Source organism: Salvelinus sp. IW2-2015, linkage group LG20 (genome assembly GCF_002910315.2).
Source record: "Salvelinus sp. IW2-2015 linkage group LG20, ASM291031v2, whole genome shotgun sequence".
Classification (NCBI taxonomy): domain Eukaryota; kingdom Metazoa; phylum Chordata; class Actinopteri; order Salmoniformes; family Salmonidae; genus Salvelinus; species Salvelinus sp. IW2-2015.
Genome location: NC_036860.1, coordinates 41,482,676 through 41,505,388, shown reverse-complemented (window position 1 = coordinate 41,505,388; position 22,713 = coordinate 41,482,676). Strand labels below are relative to the sequence as shown.

Genomic DNA, 22,713 nt, shown 5'->3' with positions numbered 1-22,713 from the left:
ACCCTTGAAGATGCTGGAGGAAAAATTTACAAAAGTATTTATATCCACAGTAAAACGAGTCCTATATCAACATAACCTGAAAGGCTGCTCAGCAAGGAAGAAGCCACGCTCCAAAACCGCGTAAAAAAGCCAGACTACGTTTGCAACTGCAAATGGGGAAAAGATCATACTTTTTTGGAGAAATGTCCTCTGGTCTGATGAAACAAAAATAGAACTGTTTGGCCATAATGACCATCGTTATGTTTGGAGGAAAAAGGGGGAGGCTTGCAAGCCGAAGAACACCATCCAACCATGAAGCACGGGGTGGCAGCATCATGCTGTGGGGGTGCTTTGCTGCAGGAGGGACTGGTGCACTTCACAAATAGATGCATCATGAGGCAGGAAAATTATGTGGATATATTGAAGTAACATTCAAGACATCTATCAGGAAGTTATAAGCTTGGTCGCAAATGGGTCTTCCAAATGGACAATGACCCCAAGCATACTTCCAAAGTTGTGGCAAAATGACTTCAGGACATCAAAGTCAAGGTATTGGAGTGGCCATCACAAAGCCCTGACCTCCTATAGAAAATCTGTAGCAGGAACTGAAAAGCTGTGCGAGCAAGGAGGCCTAGAAACCTGACTCAGTTACACCAGCTCTGTCAGGAGAATGGACCAAAAATTCACACAACTTATTGTGGGAAGCTTTGGAAGGCTACCAAAACGTTTGACCCAAGTTAAACAATTTAAAGGCAGTGCTACAAAATACTAATTGAGTGTATGTGAACTTCTGACCCACTGGGAATGTGATGAAAGAAAAAAAAGCTAAATAGAATCATTCTCTCTACTATATTCTACATTACACATTCTTAAAATAAAGTGGTGATCCTAACTGACCTAAGACAGGGAATTTTTACTCTGATTAAATGTCAGGAATTGTGAAAAACTGAGTTTAAATATATTTGGCTAAGGTGTATGTAATCTTCCGACTTCAACTGTATATACCATCTACAGTTGTTTTTCTTCCCCAGAAGACCCATTACCGTTTCACATGCATCATTCATAAACCAGTTTCTTTCACCAAACTCCCCAACCTAGATCTGTCATTTTATGTCCTATGTTAGAAGCAGGTAACCGGTTGATGGAGATGGAGACTGCCATGTGTTGTAGATACAGTATACTCTGGAGAGTTGTGGAGAGGTATCTAGAATAGAAACCTCTCCAGAGGGACCTCAGCATCTGTTTGTCTACCTACTTCAATCCTGCCTGGTCTGTGCTCTGTCCCCCATAGGCAACAGCAGTGGGATGAGTAGAAGGGCATCTCATCATATGCCAAGTACAGTATGTGTGTGTATAGTTTGTTGTGTTTCCCTGCATATGTGAATGTTTGATGTATACTCAGTGGATGCGCCTTAAATTTGAACACGTGGCAGCCACTATTCACTGACCTATTCTATACCGTGTGAAGAAGCACACTGCAGATAAAAGTAGTGACCTCACAGTAACCTGAGTTGGCTCTCCTCCTGCCTTCTCTTCTCATCCACTCACTTTCGATCAATAATTATTTCCCCCTCTCGGTTGCCATAGTAACACAGTGTGCGTGGGTACTTGTGTAGAGGCGCTGGTATTGGCCGTGGAATGGCCTTACTGAAGAGCTCAGTGTCTTTCAACGTGGCACCGTCATAGGATGCCACCGTCATAGGATGCCACCTTTCCATCAAGTCAGTTCGTCAAATTTCTGCCCTGCTAGAGCTGCCCCGGTCAACTGTAAGTGCTGTTATTGTAAAGTGGAAACGTCCAGGAGCAACAACGGCTCAGCCGAGCACTGTTAGATCACACAAGCTCACAGAACGGGACCGCAGAGTGCTGAACGTCTCTCCTCGGTTGCAACACTCACTACAGAGTTCCAAACTGCCTCTGGAAGCAACGTCAGCACAAGAACTGTTCGTCGGGAGCTTCATGAAATGGGTTTCCATGGCTGAGCAGTCGCACACAAGCCTAAGATCATGTGCAATGGCAAGTGTCGGCTGGAATGGTGTAAAGCTCACCGCCATTGGACTCTGGAGCAGTGGAAACGCGTTCTCTGGAGTGATGAATCATGCTTCACCATCTGGCAGTCTGACAGACTAATCTGGGTTAGCTGGATGTCAGGTGAACATTACCTGCCTGAATGCATAGTGCCAACTGTAAAGTTTGGTGGAGGAGGAATAATGGTCTGGGGCTGTTTTTCATGGTTGAAGCCAGGCCCCTTAGTGCCAGTGATGGGAAATCTTAACTCTACAGCATACAATGGCATTCTAGGCGATTCTGTGCTTCCAACTTTGTATCAACAGTTTGGGGAAGGCCCTTTCCTGTTCAGCATGACAATGCCCCCATGCACACTGGAAGAACTTGCACACTGGAAGAACTTGACTGGCCTGCACAGAGCCCTGACCTCAACCACATCTAAGAACTTTGGGATAAATTGGAACACCGTCTGCGTGCCAGGTCTAATCGTCCAACATCAGTGCCCGACCTCACTAATGCTCTTGTGGCTGAATGGAAGCAAGTCCCTGCACCAATGTGCCAACATCTAGTGGAAAGCCTTCCCAGAAGAGTGGAGGCTGTTATAGCAGCAAAGGGGAGACTAACTCCATATTAATGCCCATGATTTGGAATGAGATGTTCGACGAGCAGGTGTCCACATACTTTTGGTCATGTAGCATTGCACACACACACACACACACACACACACACACACACACACACACACTCTAAGAGAGTCAGCCCTCAGAGCCTAGGGGCTGCTCAGAGAACAATGCGTTCCCACCAAACTGAGCATCATGATGGATAAACGGAACACATCACATCGCTACTCATTTATGCACAGACTCACCCTCATGCTTTTTCTGTCATCGCTCTCTCTCTCTCTCTCTCTCTCTCTCTGGCTCGCTCGCTTTTCTCTCAAAGGCCTGTATTTGACATTTTAAGCACTAATAGAATTCATAGTTTTACCTCTTCTATTTTAATCATGCAGTATATTCTGTGCCACATGAAAGAGAGATGATTGTACAGTGTATTCAGTGTGGATATGCATTTATACACTATCATCATGTGTTATGATCCTCTCCCCAGTCAGTCAGTGTTTTAGGCAGCACAATGGAGGCTTTGAGTTCTGGAGGAGTGATGAGGTCCTAATTGGAACCATCGTTTGGTTTAGGATGTTTTCTATATCCATTATCCTTCCACCAGCCCTTGTGTCTTTCTTCTAGTATTTCTTTCTTCTACAAACACACGCTACCAATTTGTTTCAGAAGTTCTCTGGAGAGGGAGGTTTTGGCACTGTGATTCATCTCTTGGGATTTTGAAGACTTTGAGGACCCGCCCCCTTTCTTTTTGTGCACCTCATATATTCTTCCCTCTGATTGGTTTCCTGGACTGTCACTCAAGACAACGTTTTTTCATCATCTCCCTTTGTTTTACCAGCCAGCTGGGCACAACCCCAAGTCACACTGGGGAGATCATTATTTCCATGTCTAAACTTCAAAGCAACATTTTCATACAACTTAACTTGCTCCCATCCATCCATCCTCTGTGATAGGATGAGAATATATAGTGTAGAACCGTACTGATTCAGTTGCAGTTTGCACTATAAATAATACCTTAGCAATGTGGTCTGTCTCCCCTTGAATCAGCTCACTTCCCAGGCAAGGAAAATGAATAAATAGGGGCAGAAGTTGTTCCTGGAGTTCTTAATAAAGCAGCATAGCATTAGAAGTCAACGGGTGGAGTGGTTGAGGGGCCAGTGGGTGTGTTGACTGCACACAGCTCGGCTGCATTAAAGGGTCTTTGTATTTTTATGAAACCCAATTTGACTCCATTAATTTGTAATAATGTCGAGAGCGAGAGATACACTGTATGTTGTTTTTAGGGCCTGTTTTGGGGGGCTACATGGGTACAGGAGGCCTCATCAGTCTGTTTGGGCTCCTGCCCAGAAAGACTCCTGGCGCTGGTGTAGTCAGGACCCATAGCCATGATTATGGCAACCTTCTTTAAAGCGCAACCCTGCTTGGAAAATTGCCCCTAATGGTAATAGATGTTTTAATAACTGATACAAAAAAAGCTTTTTATTAGGTAATTAATTACACTCCCTAAATATAAAGTTCTACCCTACTGTAAAGTTACGATAAGGTAAGTGTGCTGGCCTTGCGCTCGCTCAGCAATAAACGATTATGGGGCTTTTAAGACCGACAAGCACATAATCTAGGAAGGTAGTAATGACATAAGTGTAATTGTGATACACAGGGAACTGCTGAATCGGCCTATAAAAGGCATTAGCTCCTCGCTGTAGAAGTGCTAGGCTAGTCAGAGTGGCTCTGGTGTGTGTGTACCGAACACACACACACTTCTCATCATAGATCAGGTCAGAGCTCTATTCTCCCAGGGCATCATGAGAAAAAGGCAAGCGCTGCCTGTGTACTGAGCACAGTGAAGAGTGTGAGCCAGACATCAGCCATGGCTGCTGCTTACCCCTAGAGACAGCCAAATGTACACTACCGTTCAAAAGTTTGGGGTCACATATGTATCAAATTTACCTCATTTCACTAATGTGAACATGAATCACATTGATTGAGATGAAAATACAGCACACAAGAAAGCCCCRTTTCTCAAAATAAATCGGGTCATCACAATAGGCTAACACACAATGGAAGCACTGCGGATGTCCTTTCTGTTCGCTACCATTGTATTGCTATGCTAGTGCTCAGTTTCATCTTGTTCCTGTTGGTTCTTGTAAGTTGAACTGTCATCTGGTTGTGGGCCAGGTTCTCTTGACCTCTGCTGAAATGCTTGAGGGTAGAGACGGGGCTGAGTGTCCATTGGGAAAGGGAGACAGGGCCAGGGGTTGTGCTTTTCCCCATTTACAGTATTGTTCAAAAGTTTGGGGTCACTTAGAAATGTCCTTGTTTTTGAAAGAAAAGCWATTTTTTTGTCCATTAAAATGARATACAATTGATCAGAAATACAGTGTAGACATTGTTAATGTTGTAAATTACTATTGTAGCTGGAAACGGCTGATAAAAAAAAAGGGGGGGGGAGGAATATCTACYTAGSCGTACAGAGGCCCATTATCAGCAACCACCACTCCTGTGTTCCAACGGCACGTTGTGTTAGCTAATCCAAGTTTATCGACTGCCCCCTCTCATTGAAGCCACTGACGTTCAATGCCGACCGCAGTACTGCATGCATTGTTAGCAGAAAACAGGATCCCACATTATAGTTATAAAAATAAAGAAAAAATGCCAAAGACAATCATGGTACCAATAATAGCTTCTAATACACAGATGTATGTCCTTGAACTGATTATTTTAAAATCGCACACAGAATAAGTTATAGGGATAGTTCCGCTGCTAATAGCAACCTGCAATACCCCGGTCAGCCTTTAACTGGAGTTAGTCAATGATAGGAGGCAGCACTGAGCTAGCCTGCAACATCACTTCCTGGAATAGCTCATACTGCTGATGTTATGTCTCCATGAGACGGCGTCTTAAAAMACTTTATTTGGCTTCAATGCACTATTTGTATTCACATAGGAATGAATGGTGTCACGTGATCGTTGGCTTTGTCAATTCATATATACAGTAATTTTTTTTAATGCAGAGATAATCCATGTTGTTAGGTAGGGACAGACCCACACACAGCCCTCAGTCTGGCTAGACTACAGAGGCTCCTCTCAGTCTAAACACACATACTCACACATTACCCAGCGTGCACCATCCATTCACACAGGGGGTAAAGCCCATTTAACTTTATCAGATGTCAGCGTCCTGGAAATTAAATGACGAGAAAAAATAAAGTTCCCAGGGATGTTTTGTAATTTAAATATAGACAGGCCTGTCTGTGAATTTTCATCAAGGAGGCAAATGGAAAACTGGATATTTTTCCTCCACAAACAGCAGTCAGAAAATAGCCCTGCTCCTCCTCTGGCCCATGTTGAGAGGAGAGGCTCGTCTCGGGTCGGAAAACAAACTGTAACGTGCCCTTGTTGTTCTCTTGGCTGAACTTTAAAGGAGCTCCTCAGAGKCTCACCAAAGCATGACTGGAGGGAGACATCTGGAGGAGGTGTTAGAGAGGGAGAGAACATAAGTGTTTGTGTCCTAATAAACATACAACTTCCTCCAGTGCAGGGAACTCTAGGTATGCAGAGGTCCAGATCACTGAGACCTAGCGAGGTACTGGGGGTGTAGTGACAAGTAGAACACAAAACATAGGCGAGAATGTAACATTGATGTCTTGGTGACTATGGGAGCGAAACAGTGTTTGTTTCCTAATAAACATACTTTTTCCTCCAGTGCAGTGAATCGTGAGTACTCAGAGAGAGATGGCTAGGTACAGGGTTGRAGTGACAGAGGACGTTAGCAGTAATAGAACACAGGCACCAGAAAGAAGCCTTTAGTGTGTCTACTAGGGTGCAGTCTTATATATGATATACAGTGTGTTCTGTGAGGGTCCATGTGATTGTGTCCATAATACGTGTATTGTCATACCTTCTCTGTCTTCTATGAGGCCATGCAGTGATGTGGCTTGTGTAGAAACTATAACGAAGGAAACTCAAACATAACTCTGCTCTCTTTCTCTGTGTATTTCAGCTGGACCCCCAGACGGTGCAGTCTAAGAACTGGCACATGGACGTCATAGAGATGAACGGGGTAAGGGACATTTGGGACCAGTTTCCCGGGACCGAGATGAAGCCTATTCTTGGACTAAGAAGCTCTTTCAATGTTGAATCTCCACAGAACATGCTTTTTAGTATAGGACTCGGCTTACACTGTGTSTGGAAAACCAGCCAATTCTGATACTGTCAGTCATTTACACATCTCAACACTGTTAATAGAAGATGACTGTTGTTAGGGATTAGTGTGTGGATATTGTAACGAAGCTTGGTGTTACAGTTGACCAGGGCCATGCAACGTTATCTTTACTAGCTTGGCCAACTCTCTGATTGCTCCGGGAACACAGCCGTAAACAGCCGTAAAGTTTAAACATCTAACAGCGCAGGATCCACTTACACTCCTGGATGTTGTGTAATGGTCAGAAGAAAGCACTTGGAAGCTGTGTATTTTAAACTAGGGACTGCAGATCAGCTATGCCGCTAAAAGCTGGTGCAATGTTTGCTGTTCATGGTCCCTGTCAAATGAACCAATAAATATGCAGCTTGTTTGATGCTTTGTATGTATTGTCTCCCACAGATCAAAGTGGAGTTCTCCATGAAGTTTACGAGTCGGGACTTGAGTCTGAAGAGAACGCCCTCCAAAAAACAGAGTGGGGTGTTCGGGGTCAAAATCAGTGTGGTGACAAAGTAAGCCATGTTGATATTTTGTATTCAAACATACCTGCAACAACATGATGAATCTTTCTGCTCAGTTTATTACACTTCTAGCATCAGCATCACATTGTTTAGTACTGCAATATCAGTCCTGATGAATATTGTGGTTGTGTCCCCCAACAGGCGCGAGCGCTCCAAGGTGCCTTACATCGTCCGCCAGTGCATTGAGGAGGTGGAGAAGAGGGGAATCGACGAGGTGGGAATCTACAGGATCTCCGGGGTGGCCACTGACATCCAGGCCCTCAAAGCAGCATTCGACACCAGTAAGAAACGCTCATACTGAGACTACTTCAAAGCACACCTCAGTCTTCATCAACAGACCCAGCCTTTTTTTCCTGGCCATGGCATCTGACCAGGGATAACTCTTGGCCCTATATATAAACTATAACCAGAGCCATGAGTTTTTCCTGGGCAGGTCACGTTATCAYGAATAATTCCAGACCCTACATTATCAACACAAGCCTCCCTCTGTGAGCTGTCCTGTCCTTCCACTCTGTTGTACTGTGGGCCGGGGTCAGACTACCAGGCCCATGGCAGAGGGGCTTCAGCCTGGCTATAAACAGAGAGAGTTGTGGGAAAGGACAGGAAGAACACAGGTCTGAGGAGCCGCAGCTGTCAGCTGTGTGTTGTCCTCCCTGGGAGTCCCAGATCCAGGTTGTGTCCCATATGCCACCCTATTCCCTATATAGTGCTCTACTTTTGACCAGGGCCCACTATGTAGGGCATAGGGTGCCATTTGGGACACATCCTCAGTCACAGCCCCTAGACCAAACCAAATGCTAACCTCCTCAGCGTCTCTCTGCTGTGTTCATGTCTCACTGAGCTGAGATCTCCGGTTGTTTGGGTTTTAGAGTGTGGTTGCTTATGTCATCACTGGAGCCAGAATGACCAGTCTGGAAATGAACTAGTTGTTTGGTTGGGATGATACACTTCCGTTATCTATGTTTTATCCCCCTCTCTCTCTCTCTATAAATATATATATATCTCTCTCCCCTTCAAAGATAGCAAAGACATCCTGGTGATGTTGAGTGACATGGACATCAATGCCATCGCGGGAACGCTGAAGCTGTACTTCCGTGAGCTACCAGAGCCCCTGCTCACTGACCGCCTGTATCCAGCCTTCATGGAGGGCATAGGTACGACCTCTAACAGACCACATACATTCATACATCTCAATGCAATACCATATCAATACATTTATTATGCTTCTCAGTAGTAACAGAGGGGTTATTCKATTTTTTATTCACAGAAAATGATACATTGACATAACAACATTGAAAGGATTGTTAATTTTTGCCCCTTAGAGCGGTAATTTTTTACTTATTTTCTTCTCTTTTCCCTCTCCTCCTCCTGTATACTCCCCATGTATCTTCCTCCTGTATCCGCCTCCTCTTCTCCACAGCTCTGTCGGACCCTGCAGCCAAGGAGAACTGCATGATGCATCTGCTGCGCTCCCTGCCTGACCCTAACCTCATCACCTTCCTCAGCCTGCTGGAGCATCTCAAAAGGTACACGCACACGCACACGTACACACACACACGTACACACACGTACACACGTACACACACACACACACACACACACACGTGTACACATAAGGGGCCAGTAACTACTATTGGTGACAGTTTGGGCCAGATTAACAGGCAGCATAATACGTTCAGAGTGGGTTTTGGAGGAGTTCTGGGCAGAATACGGTCCACATGCGAGTGGTTCTTTAAGCCTGCCATAAAACTGTAGTCTGGAGAGCTTCATGAGGTGTGCTACTGTGACCGCACCAATAAGAGAGAGGACAGGGGGAAAAGTCATCAGAGTGTACAGGCCAGACCCTGTGTGGTCAACAGAGCTAACACACACACGTCTATCCCTGGAGAGGAATCAGCATCAGTCTGCACTGGGCCTTTTACGCCAGACCTGTTGTGGTGAAGCTAAGGAGCTAGACCTATGGTCCAGTTGAAGGAAACACATTAAAGTCAATGAAAAATGACTTTACTGCTAAAAATGACTTCTCTACTACTATTTTGTCTTTGAAAATAGCTGTGATGGTTTTAGTTGGCCGACCATGTGCTACTTAGTCTCTAAAGGCAGTGTAGAACTAGATTGGATGACATCATGGTGGTGCCTGTTAAAACTGCCTTCAGTTAGAAGACCATGGTAGAGCAGGGCCCAGCCCAACCACAGACTAGTAACCACTAGCATGGGCAGGAACACTTAGGAGGAGACCCATAAGTGTTTCCTATCACTCACATCTGATCTAGAACCAGCTGTCTGTCATCAGCCATAGTAGCAATGGCCTGCGTGGGGACTTATTCATACTCTGAGTAAAGTTAGTTTTCACCACCAGACTTTTAAAAGATCAGGTTTATGTGTWTGTCATAGTTTCCTAATACGGGTCAGACAACATTTGTCTGAGAGTATATTATTGTCATCTAGCTCTACAATGTGAACTAGAGGGAACTAAGACTAAGTTTAAATGTGTAATGCAGCCGTGTCAATTTCAGTTACACATTACTTCACTCTCACGCCTCCTTACAGAAGTTAGTTTTCAGTTAATCTTTGCTGTAAGATTGACACGTTTGAAAAGACCGCTGGGAGCCATGTTTATCACCAGGYGAGGTGTTTTATAGTGTGTAAAGCTGCGACAGTGTAAAGGGTAGTGAGATCTCAGAAGTTGGCAGGCAGGAAGGTCCATAGAGAGAAATCAGATTTCTACCTATTGGCAGGCCTGAAGTCAGTTCACAGGCCTAGCACTGGGTCAGATGCACCATGGAGACCTTATTATGGTCTGGTCCCAGTACAGCTCTCACCCAGCAGGACACTGCAGTCAGTCAACAAGAATGTACACAGACTACTCTCGTAGACACGCTGAGGACACCTGCTGGAAGCTCTGCTGAATTTCAAGTGTGATATGAATGGCTCTGCTGTTGCTATGGAGAACATTTATATAAMTTACAGCAGATGGTAACTTAGTTCAGACATGGTCCTTGTAGAAGAAACACACACAGAACACACTGTGKTGTACTGACAGTGATTGCTTCAGAACATGGGTTGTCATAGTAACAAGGCCAGACCAGAAAACATGTTGCATGACTAGAAAAATAACTAATAAATACCTGTCCCTGTGGTCACTGTAGTCTGACTGGTCTATCTGTCTGTTTTGTGTTCCAGAGTTGCTGACAATGAGCCCATCAATAAGATGTCCCTCCACAACTTGGGCACAGTGTTTGGCCCCACCCTGCTCAGGCCCTCTGAGTCCGAGGTCACCAAGGGACACATCACCCTGGCCACTGACATCTGGTCACATGACGTCATGGCACAGGTCAGTGTGACTTGGGTGCGTATATCTGTTTGTGTGTGCATGTGCGTTTGTTTGTGAGTCTGTAAGAYTTAGCTGAGGGGGATGTGTGTGTTCGAACCGTGTCAGTCTGGTCTGGTTCCCCAGCTGTATTTAGACTATTTGGGAAGCCCCTCCTGGAGCTCTGCCCCGTGCTGAGAGAGAAACCACTTCCTGTTCACAAAGGACTTTTTCTAGGCCGTATATAAACAATGACTACTGTAAATCACCATAAAAGCCACAACACTAACAGTAGAATGCCATATTTCATCATTACTGTAAAGACTGAGAGACAGTTGTTTGTGCAGTGGCTTATTAAATCTCCATATGTTTAGTAGATAGATACTCATACAGATACTCAGTTATCATGGAGAGATGCTTACTGTGTCACCTTCTGAGTCATGTACAGAATGTGTAGATCACATTCGCCTCTGTAAGCTCCATATCCTAGTCCTTTTTGGTTATAACTATGATAATTGGTATTTAAATMAAACACCATTTATTTTTGGCTCWATCTCTCTCTTTCTCGCTCCCCATCTCAGGTCCAAGTGTTGCTGTACTACCTGCAGCATCCTCCCATCTCCTTCGCTGAGCTGAAGCGGAACACACTCTACTTTTCCACTGACGTTTAATCTCTTGGGGGTCCGGAGCGAAAGACTCAACAGCAAATCCCCCACCCCCATACCACCCAGCTCCCTTTTAAAACTGTACAGCCCCCCTAAGACCCACCCAGCCTACTCTGAGAGATGGACTCAGATGTGGAGGAAGACAAGAGGAGTCACGGTGCTTCCTCTGGATCCCATAGTCACGTCTTCTAGTGTCAGCGGAGATAGAGCAGCGGCCCCTCATTACAGTACATCCATCTGGTGAAGAGCAGGGGTGGAGGGAACAGCATACCTCTCACTTTTGACCCACAATACCCCATCGGACAGCCACCAATATGGGACCTCTATCTATCAGTTAGAGGTCAGGGTCTGGTATGTTACTGGGTCACTGTCGGTTGTTTGGTCTGTTGGGTCCTCCAGAAACCAGCTCAATGATCCTGAAGCTGCTCTGTTACTTACTCCACCTTCTTCTCTTTCTTTCTTTCAGAGGCATTCCAAGAAAATGGCATTTACATATTTTATAAATATTATTTGTTCAATAGTTCCTTTGTTTCTCTCTGGCTTTGTGCATGTGACGGAGGAGGGCTGTGTGTGTGTGTGTGTGTGTGTGTGTGTGTGTGTGTGTGTGTGTGTGTGTGTGTGTGTGTGTGTGTGTGTGTGTGTGTGTGTGTGTTAAAGCAAAGAGCTGAGGACTGTTTGCGTTTCCAAGCCGCCAGTAAAGCCATGTCAGTGAATGGCCACTGTCACATTTTTTCTCCATGTGTAAAGACTAGAGAGCACAGCCCTCCCTCTGTGTGAGTCTTGGCCAAATTCGCCCTATTTATTATAAATATATATATATTAAGTGTGCCTGTACAGTCCAGGAGCTGGTTTCCCAAAAGTATCTTAAAGCTAAAGTCATCGTTAGAACCATAGACTTAAGATGCTTTTGGGAAACTGGGCCCAGTGCAACTAGAGAATTGCTCAAAGGAGTCCGTTGTTTGAAGTTTTTTCAAGTAGTGATGTTTTTTTTTTTAAGTTTCTCATTCACAGCCAAGGTTGGCTGAGCTGTACTGTAACACAAAGTGTAAAATCTGACGGTTGATTCTAAACCTCTTTAAAGAAAGAAACATCAATCTGTGAGATGAGGGTTATGGGAAGAAAATCACACACATTTGTGGAACATTTGCTTTTTTCTTGTCAATCCATTGCAAGCCTGTTCCTAGTGTCCAATGACACCAGTTAATCTATAGGATTATTGTGTAGTTTAATGCCCTTATTGCATGTTCAACTTGTCAATCAAATCAGGCTGGGTAACGAAGGTAGGTTGTCACTGCTAGTTTGCGGCACCGGCAATCTCCTCCCATCAATGCTGTACAAATCCAACCTTTCTGCTATCTAGCCTGGGACATATCTTAAAATAAGCACTGTTAGATGAGTCCTATTTGATATTTTTAATATAAGATTAAAAGAAAATCAAATGTTGTATTTTACTTTGAGTATACTGTATTAACAAGGGTAAATGTCGATGTGAACTTTTTTCTTTTTTAGTAAAATTAATAAAAGTCTACCAAAACATTGTTGTTTTGTCATTCTGTCTTGCAGTTTTATTGCAACTAATTCATATTTTAAAACTTTGTATATATTTTTATTTGGTTTGGTGCAGCATACTGGACTTTGGGATAGTTGAAAAGTGACATTCATGTATTGGAATTTTATCAGTACCGCGCAAACTCAAGATTGCAGTGCAGAAAATAAACTTCTGAATCTTTTGAGCATGCAGTTACCAAACAAGTCATAAGAATTGAAAAATGACTTCAAAGCGGTAGCAATTAGCAGTGGTTTGTGTGTTTGATGTCTCAGACACACCAAACTCAGTTTATATTATTTACCACAATGAATGAATTTAAAACATCTGTAGAATTTAGAGGTGTTAACCCRGGTGTCATGCCAAAATGTCCAACCTGGCCCCATTCCATCATGGCCACCTAATCATCCCCCTCATTTCTTTGTGTATTTTTCTCCCAAATTGTCTCATCGCTCCAACCATATGGCACCGTTTTCTTGTTTTTTAAATTTACGGATAGCCAGGGGCACGCTCCAACACGCATAAATCATTTACAAATTAGGAAAGTATTTTGTGAGTCTGCCAGATCAGAGACGACCAGGGATGTTGTCTTGATAAGTGTGAATTAGACTATTTTCCAGTCCTAAGCATTCAAAATGTATGTAGTAGTAAAAGTAAAAAGTACATAATTTTCTTCATGAATGTAGTGAAGTAAAGTACAGAKCCCAAAAAACTACTTAACACCACTGCTGCATTCTGGGGCAAAAAGTGTGACTTGTAGCTACAATACAACTTCATGAAATGTTGACTTCAAGTCTCTACAGTTGCTCTTCAACTTCAWTCTGAAGCCATTACATGGAATGTGGGGTTCTATTGTCAACCTATGTTTGACCCATGCAAACAAAGACATGACAAACCAATTAATGGGTACAGTAATATACAAATGAGATTTAATAATGTACACACGATTCCAGTTTGTTATGGGTGTTGGAGACATGTTTATTTCTACATTACAATGAAAACCTTTTATAAACCATGGCAACACTGCCATGTTGATCTGAGCGCTGCTGTCGCAAACCAGTGTCTGACTTTCGGCTGTCGCCCATGCACCTTCGACTTTTGTCCTTACCACTCAAATGCGGCCATTGACTTGGATTCAAACTTAATTTCACCAGGCTTTATTTTACCCACAAAAACTAAACAAGAGAATAGCCAGCTCTCGACTGATTAGAGGTTCATCTCAATGACTTAACTTTTTAGATAAAGGCAAAGCCAGCATAACAAGTGGGCCACATAAGCCTGGACTGGCCCACCCTGTATGACATCACTGTAAATACAGTGCACAGGATACAGTCAACAAAAGGTCAAACGTGGAATTGTCCAAGTGTGGATAATCCTCATGATAAGATGCTCCATCTGCAGAGCAGTGTTATCAGGGATGGTTTTTCTCTCCACGAGGTATAAAGTCTCTGGTCCAGAGGGACAGTGATCCCTCAACAATTGTTCAAAAGGTATAGAAGGTGCCCTGGTTTTCACCGAAGATAGTACTCAATGGCAGCAGAGAAGGCAGCGAAACCTCCACATCCCAGCACGCCAGCCTTCGCCCCAGCTATAAGATAGAAGGGAAACAATTATCTTTCAACAAAATGATATTAATGCATGAGACATTTGAACTGACAAATTAAGTAGATATCTCACCTCGAAATCCTATTGCTCCCCCAGTAACACAACCACTGTAGACAGCGTTCTTCCAGTCTGACTTTCCCCTGTGCTGTAATGTAAAATACACCACAAGGGGGCAGTATAAGACTAACAAATACACAATACAGTATTTCCAGTAGATGTCTTCACGGTTTCAACAGACCCAAAATTCCAAGATCAAATTCTGACTTGTGTCTCAGATCTGAGTCAGTTCTGATATAATTGCTACAGGTCTCAGGAATGTGCAATTAAAACCGATTTACCGAATGGACCTGTCCTCTTAATTTAATGTTTGTGTGATGAACTGCACAAGTTTGTTATCTTTGTCAGCCAATTGCAATTCAATAAACTGTATTGCTTATGTCCAGCTGAAACTGGTTCCGGAAGCTCACCTCACGTGCGCCTGCTGCGGAGGAGAGAGAGCAAGTAAAAGGAGCCTTGGCCTAGGCTACTATTGATTGCGTTGATTGGACATGTCTTTATAATGTAGCAAACAAAGATGAGAAACGTTGGCGTGGACAAATGGACTGTGTGCAACTCGCTATTCGGGTTTGATGCAATTTTCTGCCTTTCATGTATTTATTATCAATTGTTTAGTCATTATAAATTATTTAATAATCTAAATCAGTTCTTTAGCCTATGCAAAGAGTTTTTCATTTTGATGAGACATTCTCATTGGCTAAATTAAGTTATTTTAAATGTTGTGCTCCATATTTACTTTAAAGTAAAAAATAGGCCTGTTGTAAAATAAATCGCATTAGCCTATTGCTGTCATTCGTTGTGTAGGCCTACGGTAGGCCTTTGTTGGTAATGTTTTTAAGGTTTCATTCTGTTGAGCCATTTTCATTGGCCAAATTAAAGTTTCGGATGTAATGTTGTGTTTACCGCAATATAATAGAATGACTGGTAGGCCTCCTATGCTACTCGCACTCAAACCATGAAAAGGAAAGTAAAAAGGGTTAAGATGCAAAGGTTGATTTAATGCCGCAATATAATAAATAACTTGTTAGTATTTTCCCTATAAACAATGACGAGTTAATTTTGATATTACCCTAATAAATGTTAAGCAACTTTTGTGAAGGTTTGGTATGGTTATTATTAGGCTTAGCTAGGCTACTGCAGGCCTATGATATGAATGTAGTGCACACAAGCACTACAACTGACTCCGACAGTTGAACTTTGAGGTGAGGAAGAAAGTTTTAGGCCTACCATAGGTACTCCTTTAATCTAAAAATATTCTGATTGAAAATTAACAAATTAGCCTCCTATATGCCTATATCTGTATAGCAGTAGTAGCCTATTTTATCAGGGAGTCATACTAAGACCAAGGTCTCTTTTACAGATGAACCCTGAATTACAGAAAATACACATCAACCTATCTGACAAGTAGACCTATGCATGTCAATAACATGGCACCTCTGTCTCTAGGGTTAGGCTTGTCTTATATATATACACACACACATGAATATCATACATACAGTGGGGAGAACAAGTATTTGATACACTGCCGATTTTGCAGGTTTTCCTACTTACAAAGCATGTAGAGGTCTGTCATTTTTATCATAGGTACACTTCAACTGTGAGAGACGGAATCTAAAACAAAAATCCCGAAAATCACATTGTATGATTTTTAAGTAANGTAACTAAGGAGTGGCTCCGTAAGAAGCATCTCAAGGTCCTGGAGTGGCCTAGCCAGTCTCCAGATCTGAAACCAATAGAAAATCTTTGGAGGGAGCCGAAAGTCCGTATTGCCCAGCGACAGCCCCGAAACCTGAAGGATCTGGAGAAGGTCTGTATGGAGGAGTGGGCCAAAATCCCTGCTGCAGTGTGTGCAAACCTGGTCAAGAACTACAGGAAACGTATGATCTCTGTAATTGCAAACTAAGGTTTCTGTACCAAATATTAAGTTCTGCTTTTCTGATGTATCAAATACTTGTGTCATTCAATAAAATGCAAATTAATTACTTAAAAATCATACAATGTGATTTTCTGGATTTTTGTTTTAGATTCCTTCTCTCACAGTTGAAGTGTACCTATGATAAAAATTACAGACCTCTACATGCTTTGTAAGTAGGAAAACCTGCAAAATCGTCAGTGTATCAAATACTTGTTCTCCCCACTGTAGGCCTATATGCATGCAATGCCCTGATGCATTTAGTGCTCAAATCTCCGACAGCTGAACTGTGAGTTAGACTTGTTTTGGGAAAGTAAAAACCAATAAAATAGACTGAAGTTTTGAATATGCTACACATCGAAACACAAATAGTTTTTTTTGCAATTTGTTATAGGCAGTTAAGGACATGTAACTGTGGCTCATTTGGCTAATTTCGCTTGTTTATTGATGGCCCTTTATTGATGCTCTGGCAGTTTCTTTCTCTTCCTACTCTCAGATCTGAAATGGCCCTCGGATCTGAACCAGCACGATCCTTTTAGGAACAGGTCTGACTGTCCTCGGGTCCATTCGGAGCGGGTCTCAGTTTATGTATTTATGCATGTCGGGTGGGAAAGACAGATCCATTTCGGATAGGGTCCAGATTTTTCACATTCTCATTGGTATTTCCAGAACCACAATTACCATGGTATTAATTTAATCAACACCCATTAGCCTAGAAGATCAAAGTGTTGTAMTTTATTTAACCATGTTCAACAAATCTCATGATTTGTTGAACATAACTTTGTGGTTTGTGCTTACATATGATTTGTTGATGACAACTTTAAGGTCCCGCAAGTTGTCCAAACATAACAGGCTGTCTCATGCTTGTGATGCATTTACACGCTTGCCAGAATAAAGATGGACCTAGTGCTGAGTTTCAATATATCTTTACTTCCTCCGGTCCACTGACTACTTTCAATTTGCTACTCTCTTAGTTAGCATATTATTACTATTTTCTYATGCATTTCAGCAGAAAAAAAAGGATCAGAATCATCCTACCGACTCAATGATGCACTCTGTGCAGGAGAACATTGCCCCAATGACAGCAAAGTTTTTGGCGTAGGACATTCCCCTCTGGCCCATGTCTTTGAGAACCTCTCTGGCCGTGGGTGTTCTCATGGGGTCTTTGGGGTCAAATCCCACATTGGTGTCTATACCAGCCGTGAACACACCAAACGCTCCCCCAAGAACAAACCCTTTAGAGAAAAGTGTCACAAGATTGTGTTAGCTACATCAACTATTGAAATAGTACTGTTACTCCTATACCTTATAGTGAGAATGAGCAATATTATAGACAGCAAGGGAGAGTGAGTGGCTCATCTCATCAGTAAGCTACCAACACGTTAAAAGATCAATCATTTGGAACAACTATGTGCATTATAAATTGTCGGCCTCCTGCATGCAGAGAGAAGCTAGTGTACCTATTGTACTGTAGCTGCAATCAGCTGTCACCATGAGGTGAGGCATGAGGCACGTTGCAATTTAGTCTCTATTGCTCGGTCGTCTATGTATGGACAAAGCTAGAGGCTAGTTGCAACTGTGAAGTGTACAGTAACTCATGCAAATGCATGACACATTTTTAATATCGTCGACAATAGTGAAAGACTGGCTAACCTCCAACACAGGCCAACACCGCCTTGAAAGCACAGCTCTCCATTCCCTGTTCGATCATCTTCTGGTCGTCAGTTTTCATGGGATTGGGAAGACCCCCCATAACGGTCGGATTCAGATCCTTAATTGGCCTCTTTTCCCCGATGAGGTGCTCCAGGACCATGCTGTACTGAAATGTTGAACCTTCATAGCTCCGATCAGCCGAAGTTAAGGCTTGAGTGCCCGAAACAGGGGCATTTCCACTACCTACGGTCGCCGCCATGATGAGTGTGTGCGGCTGGTAAATTCAAGAGGTTATTATAAACGGTAGATTCGCCAAATGCATGACAGCTTGAGGTCAATTATATTTATTCCGCATGAAAAAACAATGACGTTTATGGAATAACGGTCCCGGACCAATWACATAGACATTCTGTATTATTATTTGAGAAAATGTTTGTCAATATATAAGAATTGCACGTTTTCTTTTACTTGCGTTAGCGTGCAAGTGAAGTGRAAATTAGTCTTCCTATATATTAGCAGATTCAGCAAAGTCAGATCAATGCGTTTCTAAGTAGGACTGTCTTCATGAATGCTATCTTGAATATAACCATATCATCTTAGTCTTAGATCAATATTGTCACAACACTTCTCATTTGACTTGAAAATATCTGTACGTGTAGGCTTTAATTTGATCTCTGCAGGAAATAAATGAGGAGGGTGTCGATTTAATACAAATGTTATCATAAGGAGAAGATAGTTCTCAAATGAACACACTGTTGAAATACGACATTACCCAGAAGTCTTTGTAAATGCAGACACTGCACCAAACTCGCGCGCTCCACCTGCAGGCACATCCACGCGCGACTCGAGCCCCACCGTCGACATCATCACATCACACCAACGAGCGCACCAGCGGCAGAGTTGAAAAGAACAGGTGAGGGCAAAATATTTATATTATTTMGCCGAAAATATATATTTTCAATCAGCACGGATAATATTCACCTTTTTTAAAACTATTTATTCATTTACGTTGCTCAAGTTTGGTGAGGCTGTGAGAGTCGTTATGAAGACAGGTTGGATAGCAGTATAGTAGTTAGTGCACTTCACAGCAATCGCCGTTTTGATGATGATCAACGACACTGTGTTTGTCTCGTGACAGTCACTGTACCATCTTTGACTGTACCTTCAGCTGATGGTTATTTTATATTAACCGGTGTTTAAAAAATGTATGGTCAACTCGCGTCGACATGTTCATTGCCACATCTTACAGTTAGAGAATGCTGCAGTAAGACAGACTTGTGTGATGGTAAAGCTGAGTCAGCCGAAGACATCTGTCATGAATGTTTGCGGACTGGGTGGAGGTGGATGCATGTGCACTGTTACCACTGTGGACTCTAGTGCCTCTTCTCATTTGTGTGTCTGTTTGAAGTTCAACAGGATGTTGTTTTCTGTGTCTGCTGCTGCCTCCACCAGTACATTTGGTTACGTAGAAAAACACCCTCCTGCTTACATCAATAGGCTAGCTCTTCCAAGCTTACTCAGTGACTATGCAGCAACAATGAATGACAAATAAATAATTGAGTACACATAGTGCTCACCAATTAGCAACTCTTCCAGCAATATATATATATATATATTTTTAAAGTTCACATCACACTTTCACAGTGAATGCGTAAGATTATGAAGCCCAGAGTTTGATTATCCTGTAGTAAACAATTATGGTGTCCATGTAGCCTATAGCCTAATGCCCAAATTCTTATAAATTGCTTAAGAAATCATCATCATCCAATCAATTATGAGGAGTAATTAGGAGTAATTACATATTTTCTGTTGCGATTTTAAGTTAACACAGTTTACAAATGTGTAATTACAGTGCTCAAAAACTTCGATTGTTGACTCGACTGATGCTTTAGAAAACCCTCCACATGCTACTTACTGTTGGTTACCGTACGGCTGCCATTTGTTCCTAATTAGGGCTACAGTATACGTGTWGCAGCCAGTAGCTAAGGCTTTGTTGTGTTTAGATTAGTTATCAGTGAAAGTTTGCTGTTTATTTATTTAATAAATCAGTAAGTGGTTCATTATGGTAGACGTCGTTATGACTGAGCTACTGTGTGCTGCACTGGCTCTATAACAGTCAGCTGCAGCCCTATTACATTTATCTGCTTATAAACTACACAGTCAAAGCATTCAGGCTCAGTCAAATGACTGCCTCAAAACGATGCTTAGGCCTAAACTCATAAACGGCTGCAATTTTGGTATTGGTTTACTGTGTGTGTCATAATGTAGCTCCATTCTCATGTATTTCTTTTAATCATCTTGTGTTTCTATTCTGCATCGTTGGGAAGGGCTTGTAAGCAAGCATTTCAAGGTAGGTCTACACCAGTTGTATTCGGCGCATGTGACAAATACAATTTGATTAATGAGAAAAGTAATGAGAAAGAGATTTATTGGAAAGTTAGCCTAGACTAACAACTAGATGTAGAACCCTTTGGGGTTCCGTGTAGAACCTGTCTCTTATACACATCTAGATGTGTATAAGAGACAGATATAATGGAAAACAAATGACATCTTTCAGTTCTACACTCCCCTAATTATTCCTTTGATGGTACTAAAGCAATACAAGGGAGAAAATAACTATGAGTAAATCGTTCCTCCTCTTAAAGTTATGCAATAGCTATTTGTATGTAATTACACCCCTTGTTTTTCTTGGCCAACCTTCCAAGAAATAGAAATAGCTAGAAGAGATCTGTCTTTGGATGATGGCTGGGCTGTGTTCAGAACACATTGACAGCTAACTCAGCAGAGAGGTTGTATGTCCTATGTCAACAGAAGGACCAGGCAGATCCCATGTAGAACCCTTTGGGGTTCCGTGTAGAACCCTTTCCACAGAGCGGTCTACATGTAACCCAAAAGAGATCTACCTGGAACCAAAAAGTGTTCTCCTATGGGAACATCCGCCTTTTGGAACCCTTTTTTCTAAGGCCTTACATGGAACCACACACAGTGCAGTAGCCTAAGTACACTAACAAGAGAGCAGTAGCCTAGTTGTCATTTAATTTTGCATTCTGGTTTTATTTTGCATATGGTTGTATCTTGCATTTCATTCTCAGGAGAAGAAAAGGCCCCATGTTATACAGACAAGTGCTCATAAGTCCTCTTAGTGTTTTACTCCATCTCTCTCTGGGCTTCGATGATTGTTGGCATTAAATTTGATGGAGGCAAGGGAGAATGCAGCTCACCTGGTCTCCCAGTCTACTCCTGTACTCTGTGTGCTGCTGAGAGAGCCCTAGATTGTGTGTCCTCACAGGGTGTCCTGTCCTCACAGGGCCAGAGAGAGAGAGCAGTGAATCTGTTTCCCAGTCACATCACCATACTGGTCCCCAGTGACTGTGCTGCGCCTGCGCTCTACTGCTGAGCTRGTTACCAATGATTCTCTCACTGGGGGACTGGAGCCGCTATAAATAGCCTCCAGTAGGTCTCTGGTGAGCGGGGGGGGGGGTTATTGACTGGAGTGTCCTGGCTGTCCACCTGCGTCCTCATTCCTCTGTTACGGTCCAAAGCTAAGGGTGACTTTTCCAGGGTGTGTGTATGTGTGTGTGTCACAGAACACCATGTGGCCTCATTTGAAATGGGATGTCAAGGTCTCTGCTGTATAGGCTAGCTGCTGTTCCACAAAGTCAAAATTCATGATTCAAGAACGCGCTCTAGTATCGCTGACCTCGATTTACCTAGCCTACTTTTTGGTATGCGACTGAAGACTATATTTTTTTACAGCTTTATCAGTGTGTGTGCATGTGCAATGTGTAGGCTACAAGTATGTGTGTGATTTATATAAAGTGGGGAGATGGATGAGGGGGAGATCCATTGGTGTCACCTTCCCCATTTGCAGCAGGCAAGCATCCATGCAGGCAGTCAGGCAGGGCGAGGGGCAAACACTGCAGTGCTATAATCCCCATAAATGGGGATGCACTCACTGCACAGAGCTCTCAGTACACACGGACAGAATACAATCATACTGCATACACGATGCAGCACTGAAAATTCAGGCCGTACACAGCAGACTCTGTCAGAGACTGCAGCTCATGATTTCTTCGATTAAGTGCATACTTACACTGCTGATTGAAGAATGGCAAAGTGCAGGGAGCCCTAGTGCCCAATAATTTATACACTAGATGACTGATATGGGGGCGCTGTGTTGGCGCCACCATGCCTCCATCTTGGCACTCCCTCACCATTGTAAATTATATTCTACATTCGTTTTTGCCACATTTATTCTATTACAGAGACCTTAATGTAGGTTGTCCAATCACAACGCATCTTTTGACCAATGGCTAAAATAATGAATAATAATAATTAGTCCTCTAAGAAAACCAATGGTCCAAACCTCATGTCTCTGTCATAATCCGTTCAAAAGTTATTTACATTTTTTACGTATTAGGATGGCCAAAATTAGGGTGACTAAATCAATGGAGGTCAGACGGAAAAAGTGTACAAAAATCAGGAAAATAGCATTGGGTCAGCTTGGCTGAATGTTGGTCGAGAATGAAGGCTAACTGACAGGRTTTCCGTTGAACTCATCATCTTTGTTCTTGAATCCGGAGGACATAAAACAATATAGAGGTAAGATGTATATCGATTTTAAGATATTTTTTTTTCTAA

The 22,713-nt window shown here is 42.7% G+C and overlaps 3 protein-coding genes across 5 annotated transcripts in view; 2 read left to right on the top strand and 1 right to left on the bottom strand.

The window, feature by feature from the left end:
* Positions 1 to 11,949, top strand: part of abr (ABR activator of RhoGEF and GTPase) — a 217,362-nt gene extending 205,413 nt beyond the window's left edge. For 2 of the 3 annotated variants that reach the window (XM_070449398.1, XM_024011125.2), the window contains 7 exons: positions 6,606 to 6,665; positions 7,206 to 7,315; positions 7,466 to 7,605; positions 8,344 to 8,478; positions 8,745 to 8,850; positions 10,508 to 10,658; positions 11,216 to 11,949. In XM_070449398.1, the coding sequence (XP_070305499.1) occupies positions 6,606 to 6,665; positions 7,206 to 7,315; positions 7,466 to 7,605; positions 8,344 to 8,478; positions 8,745 to 8,850; positions 10,508 to 10,658; positions 11,216 to 11,305 (792 nt within the window). In that variant the 3' untranslated portion in view covers positions 11,306 to 11,949. The remainder of the gene's footprint in view (positions 1 to 6,605; positions 6,666 to 7,205; positions 7,316 to 7,465; positions 7,606 to 8,343; positions 8,479 to 8,744; positions 8,851 to 10,507; positions 10,659 to 11,215) is intronic. The other variant, XM_024011127.2, reaches the window with a different exon arrangement.
* Positions 11,950 to 13,798: 1,849 nt separating this feature from the next.
* On the bottom strand, positions 13,799 to 18,364 carry LOC111981749 (mitochondrial import inner membrane translocase subunit Tim22). The gene is made up of 4 exons (XM_024013159.2): positions 18,073 to 18,364; positions 17,458 to 17,654; positions 14,523 to 14,595; positions 13,799 to 14,433 (listed from the first exon to the last, which is right to left on the bottom strand). Exons 1-4 carry the CDS (start codon positions 18,329 to 18,331, stop codon positions 14,357 to 14,359), a joined length of 606 nt encoding a protein of 201 aa, XP_023868927.1. The 5' UTR covers positions 18,332 to 18,364; the 3' UTR covers positions 13,799 to 14,356.
* Positions 18,365 to 18,910: 546 nt separating this feature from the next.
* Positions 18,911 to 22,713, top strand: part of LOC111981317 (cytospin-B-like) — a 187,865-nt gene continuing 184,062 nt past the window's right edge. The window contains exon 1 of the mRNA XM_024012534.2: positions 18,911 to 18,985. The gene's annotated coding sequence lies outside the window, so the exon portion shown is untranslated. The remainder of the gene's footprint in view (positions 18,986 to 22,713) is intronic.